The 6,140-nt window shown below is 45.6% G+C and overlaps 1 protein-coding gene across 1 annotated transcript; it reads left to right on the top strand.

Annotated features, from left to right (window-relative positions):
- The first annotated feature begins 2,216 nt into the window (after positions 1–2,216).
- On the top strand, positions 2,217–5,414 carry LOC123120472 (pentatricopeptide repeat-containing protein At1g52620). Its single transcript, XM_044540473.1, has 2 exons — positions 2,217–4,976; positions 5,218–5,414. The coding sequence occupies exon 1, from the start codon at positions 2,217–2,219 to the stop codon at positions 4,824–4,826; it is 2,610 nt and encodes an 869-aa protein (XP_044396408.1). The 3' UTR covers positions 4,827–4,976; positions 5,218–5,414.
- The last annotated feature ends 726 nt before the right edge of the window (positions 5,415–6,140 follow it).

Here is a 6,140-nt window from a genome sequence, read left to right as displayed (position 1 = left end):
TGAAATTGTTCCCACGGCAGTTACTATAAGCCTCTCTCTCTTCTTTAATTATCTGCCACATAAGTATGTTTGCGGATTCCAAGTGCATGATACGGCCTATGTTATCCCCACTATGGCGAGCCTTATCCCTACGAGTATCTTCGAGAGACTGAGCCGGCACATCATTTTAAATTGACGAAGTCATCACATACGCTTTTGTAGTTGATGAGAACGTCTCCTCCAGAACATCACCGACGAGTCTAAAAAAAATAAAAAAAATGCGAGCATCAACGTTAAATCTAGGATTTGAATCTCAATGGACTGTGGCTCCACCACACATTATATATGTTTCGTAAAAAGTCGTGTGTGCATGCGTAGCCACCCCGTCGTGCTAATTTATGGTGAAATTGGGTGAAGAACCCGTTCGCCTTGTACAATGTTTTACTTAATCCTAATCATTTTGTGAGTGATCTTGTGTACATATATGTCGTCTTATTAAAGCCATATACGATCTCAAGTAGGCTCCTCAAATATGGCATGCTCGACTTGCTTCGGTTCTTCAACAATATGGGGTTGTTGCTTCCACCACTGATACATCCCTGTTTATCCTGCATTGGCTGGATATACTCTTTAACTCATTGTTTATGTTGATGACATCATCATGCTCAGCTCATCCTCATAGGCTATAGATTGTCAGGAGTTTGTTGTTAATGACCTTGGTCCTCTCCATTATGTCCTTGGTATTGAAGTTGCTCGATGTTCTGGTGGGCTTACTCTGACACAGCATAAATATGCACTTGATCTTCTTCGGCGTGCTGGTATGATGAAGTGAAAGGTTGTCGATACTCCTATGTCTGATGTTGTCAACAGTTTCACACTGATAGTTCTCCGCTGGACTATGATGATGCCAGTACCTACCGGAGTCTTGTTGGTGGCATGCAATATCTCACTTTTACACGTCCAGACTTGTCGTTTGCTGTCAACTATGTATGTCAATTTCTTCATTCACCTACTGAAGATCGTTGGTCTGCTGTCAAAGGGATCCTTTGGTTTGTTCATGGTACTCTCAATCATGGTCTTCTCATTCGGCCCTCAGTTTCTTATTCCATTTATGTGTATTCTGATGATGATTGGGTCGGTGATGTTGGGGATATGTGATCCACATGGGGATATGCCCTCTTTCATGGTGGCAACCTGATTGCTTGGAGTGCACACAAACAGGTTACGGTGTCTCGCTCTAGCACGAAGTCTGCGTACAAGGCGATCACCAATGGCACATGAGAACTTATCTGATTTGCTCAAAGGACTTGGTGTTTGACAGGATCCTCCACTAGTTATATGGTGTGATAATATTGGTGCCATCATCTTTCTTCCAACTCATTTTTCATGCGTGGACGAAACATATTAGGATAGATTTTCACTTTGTTCATGAACGAGTTACTGAAAAGTTGTTGCAAGTTCGGTTCGTGTCCTCAAAGATCAGCTAGCCGACATGTTTACAAAACCGCTGCAACTTAAATTGTTTCAGGAGTGCAAACACACTCAACATGTTTCCCATAGTTGAGATCGAGGGAGGCTGGCAGAACATGTACATACCTATGTATGATATAATTAGATTAGATTAGATACTAACCCTACTTTGTATCTATCTCTTTGTAATCCTCTGACTGACGCCGCCCTTTGTGTGTGTAAGTTAGTCTCCCCAAACCAATCTTCCTACACGTTTTACATTGTGCACATGGACACGGTCACTTGGCACCTCGAGGGCTTCGTTAATGGTTGGTGGGATATGAGAACCGACAAACAAAACCCTAAAAAGTGTGCTATGGCCTTTCTCGTTACGCTTATCTCTTGGACAATTTGAAACTAGAGATATGTTCGGGTGTTCCGTCACATACTCATGTGTGTGCCGCCGCCAATCCTTCTAAATATCGTCTTAGAGGAGGCCAAGTTTTGGGTTACCATGGACACAAAGAAACTAGCATATTATTTTGCGTGAGTAATTGCCATGTTGTGATTGTGGGTCCCTTGTAGAACTTTATTTTCTTCTTAAATGTTTTTTGAGCGAAATTATTTTCTCCTCAATTAATAGATGGGCCATTCTTATGCCTCCGTTGAAAAAAAAAACTCAGCAAAACCTTTTCAGTAAACCTCCCCACGAGGCAGCTGCTGGGCAATTTCGGCGGACGGTTGGATGCAGTCTGGGGAGCATACGACCTCGCCGTTGAACGGCCGAGATGCAGGAGAAAGTAGCCGCTGGTCTCTGGAGTTCAAGGCCGGCCTCCAGTTCGTCCCGCGCCGCCACATTGCTTGCCTCCTCCCTCCACCCTTCCGGCCTCCTCCTCCCACCGCAGCGGCGGCCGCCGCCTCACCGTTTCATGTCCAGGCTCCTGCCCCGCATCACCGCGCTCCCAAGCCGTCGCCGCAGCCACAACCCGGTCCCGCCCGCCCTCGCGGAGTCGCTCGCGCGGGTCCTCGCCACCCGCTCCACCAACCCGGTCTGGGCCCGCTCCCTCGCCGCGCTCCTCCCCTCCCCGCTCTCAGACGGCGGCCTCGCCGACGCCGTCGTCTCGCTGCGCGACCCCGACCTCGCCCTCGCGCTCCTCTCCTGGTCCCGCTCCCACTCCGGCAGCCGTCACCATGACGCCGACAAACTTCCACCGCCCACGCCTATCGCGCATTCCGCCCTCCTCCGCCTCCTCGCCCGCTCCGGCCGCTTCGACGCCGTCGACTCCACGCTCCAGGACATGTCTCTCTCGGGCGTCGCGCCCACGTCTGCTTGCCTCGGCGAGCTTGTGGCTGCCTACGCCGACGCCGGGATCGAAAGGAAGGCCACCGAGATGTGCGAGCGCGTCAGGGCGCAATATGGAATGCTCCCTGCGGCGATCCACAGCAACTGCCTGCTCAGACTCCTTGTGGAGCGGCGGCAGTGGGACGACGCCCACAAGCTGTATGACAAAATGCTTGCTAAGGAAGGTGGCGCGGATGATTACAGCACATGTGTGATGGTCCGGGGCCTTTGCTTGGAAGGGCGGGTCGAGAAGGGCGTGAAGTTGATTGAGGCGAGGTGGGGAGCAGGGTGCGTGCCAAATGCTGTGTTCTATAATGTCTTGATCGATGGGTATTGTCGACGCGGCGACATGGGTAGGGGACTGTTGCTCTTGGGTGAGATGGAGATGAAGGGGATATTGCCAACTGTGGTAACATACGGAACTCTTATGAGCTGGCTCGGGAGGAAGGGTGATCTTGAGAAGGTTACCTATTTGCTGTCAGAGATGCGGGAAAGGAGACTGTCCCCCAACATCGAGATTTATAACAGTGTCATCGATGCTTTGTGCAAATGCCGGTCTGCACCACAGGCAATGGTAGTCTTGAAGCAGATTTTTGCAAGTGACTGTGACCCTGATGCCATCACTTTTAGTACTTTGATATCTGGGCTCTGCCAGGAAGGGCGTGTTCAAGAGGCTGAGCGTCTGTTGAGGGAGGCCATTAGGAGGGAGGTAAACCCAAATCTATTCTGTTATACTTCATTGATTCATGGCTTCTGCATTAGAGGACAAGTGATGGATGCATCCAATTTGCTTATGGAAATGATGGAAAGAGGGTATACTCCTGATGTGGTCACATTTGGAGCCCTGATTCATGGTCTTGTTGTTGCTGGGCAAGTCAGTGAGGCATTGCTTGTCCGGGAGAAGATGACAGCGAGGCAGCTTCTCCCTGATGCTAACATATATAATGTACTGATTAGTGGCCTATGCAAGAAACATATGCTCCCTGCAGCTAGAAACCTTCTAGCAGAGATGCTCGAGCAAAATGTCCACCCTGATAAATTTGTTTACACCACATTGATTGATGGGTTCATTAGGAACGAGAGTCTTGACGAGGCAAGGAAAGTATTCGAATTCATGGAACAAAAGGGTGTCCGCCTTGATGTTGTTGGCTATAATGCTATGATAAAAGGATACTGTCAGTTTGGAATGCTGGATGAGGCAATTGTATGCATGAACAACATGAGAAAGGTGAGGTGTATCCCAGATGAGTTTACATATTCCACTCTTATCACTGGCTATGTTAAACAAGGCAATATGGGTGGAGCTCTAAGGTTACTGTGCGAAATGACGAAAAGGAGATGCCAACCAAATGTTGTTACATACTCATCATTAATAAATGGATACTGCAAGCTAGGTGATACAGATACTGCAGAAGATATATTCGCAAGCATGCAACTTGAAGGTCTATTCCCCAATGTGATAACTTATACCATTTTAATTGGTAGCCTGTTTAAAAAAGATAAAGCGATGAAAGCTGCTGCATATTTCGAACACATGCTGATTAATCATTGTGCTCCTAGTGATATTACGTTGCATTGTTTAGTTACTGGTCTCACTAACTGTATGGCTTGTATCGTCAGTTCAAACTGCAGTGGTACTGTTAAGATGCATGACAAGGGTGCTCTTTTAGACATATTCAGGGGTTTGGTTAATGGCAACTGGGATCCAGGGAATGCAGCATACAATGCTATTATCTTCAGCCTATGCAGACACAATATGCTTGGTAACGCATTGGACATAATAAATAAGATGGCTAACAAAGGCTACTCACCGGACTCTGTCACTTTCATTGCACTTCTTTATGGATTTTGTTCTGTTGGCAAATCAAGGGATTGGAGGAGCATCCTACCTAATGAATTTCGTCAAGATCAACTTGAGATAGCCTCTAGGTACAAAATACTATTTGATCAATATGTAGCAAAGTCAGTTGGTTGTGAAGTCTCTAGTGCTCTGCGGTTATATCTTGAAGAACGTAGATCCTTAAAACAAATGGAGCATAAATTTACTTGTTCCTGATATTGTTCCTGGCACTTGCAAATGGGGGATAATACTTATCAGCAATTGAAGACTAAGAGTAGAATGGTTAGTAATACCATATCTACAGGACATTTCTGCCAGCACTGGTAATGCATGACTAGATCTCCAGTAGAAATGGTCTCCCTGAAGGTAATAATCTTGATATCATATTAATATATGAGAATAGACCTTGCTTGATTCTCCTGTGACAAATTCTTTCTGGCTTGCTGACATTCCATGAGACCATGGCAATATAAGTTTAGAATTTTAATATTGGACATGCAAAACTGTAAAATATCACCCTCAGAACACATTGTTAATTTGCTAAAAAACTGGCTCAGCATACGTTCTAGTGTACTAATCTTGTGATCACATTTTGCATTTTGGTCAGGTCAGGACAGGAAGATGCCGATTTCACATTCACATCCAGAAGGGGAGTGGATCTCCTTATAAATATCACCGAGTGATTGCTCTTGATCAAGAAAAAAAAAACTTTGAATAGGCATCTGATGTGACTTTAATTTTCTGGTAAGGTGGATTCTCAACAAGTGCTCGTGCAATTAAGCAGGTAAATGAACTGTGAATCAATTGGTAGAGCACACACTCAGGGTTTACAGGGCATCGTGTTCCCGATATATCTATTGATATTGGAAGGAGCTCTATGGAACCGCTTTGGCTGTTGGAATTTGGTGTGTACAAAGCCACAAACACTTAGCAGTAACAGCGGCCATATTAGAATGCTGACTGGTCTTCCATGAGCCTACCGAGTTGCAAGGCAGAACTTGTATTTCTTCCACTGAGCTAACGTATACTGATGGAAGCAATATGTTTCATTAGACCAATACTAGCAAGGAACAGAAAACCAAGACAGCTAATTTAACTGAAAGTTCACAGGTAAAAAGAAACTGAAACTTGCAAGTTGCAAGGGTATCAGGTGTGTTCCTGATCTGCTGAGGCCTGGTGCTCTTTCTCTGGCCTAGAGACCCAAAAGTTCTGATTGGTACCTGAAAAACTATTGATTGATGACAATTCTATGAGACATCTAGGTTGGTCATTTCAAGGATTTGTAGCACTTTAGATTTTAGAGCATAGTAATGGCCGGAATAACAGAAGGCAATACATGTTAACCGTTGATCGACTGTTCGAATGCTGTATCATCACTAGCGACTAGTGGAAGCCCAATACGTGTATAAAAAACTAAGGGAGTGCCTAGAACTCATCTGAATGAAATATAAATTGGTCTCATTCACATGACGTCATCCATTTGTGTACAAAAGGTGTGGTCGTTCTATATTGTCGCTACTTCTTCCTGGG

The sequence above is a fragment of the Triticum aestivum genome, chromosome 5D, assembly GCF_018294505.1.
Source record: "Triticum aestivum cultivar Chinese Spring chromosome 5D, IWGSC CS RefSeq v2.1, whole genome shotgun sequence".
Classification (NCBI taxonomy): Eukaryota; Viridiplantae; Streptophyta; class Magnoliopsida; order Poales; family Poaceae; genus Triticum; species Triticum aestivum.
The sequence above is the reverse complement of the archived record's forward strand: the minus strand, read 5'-3'. Positions and strand labels throughout refer to the sequence as shown.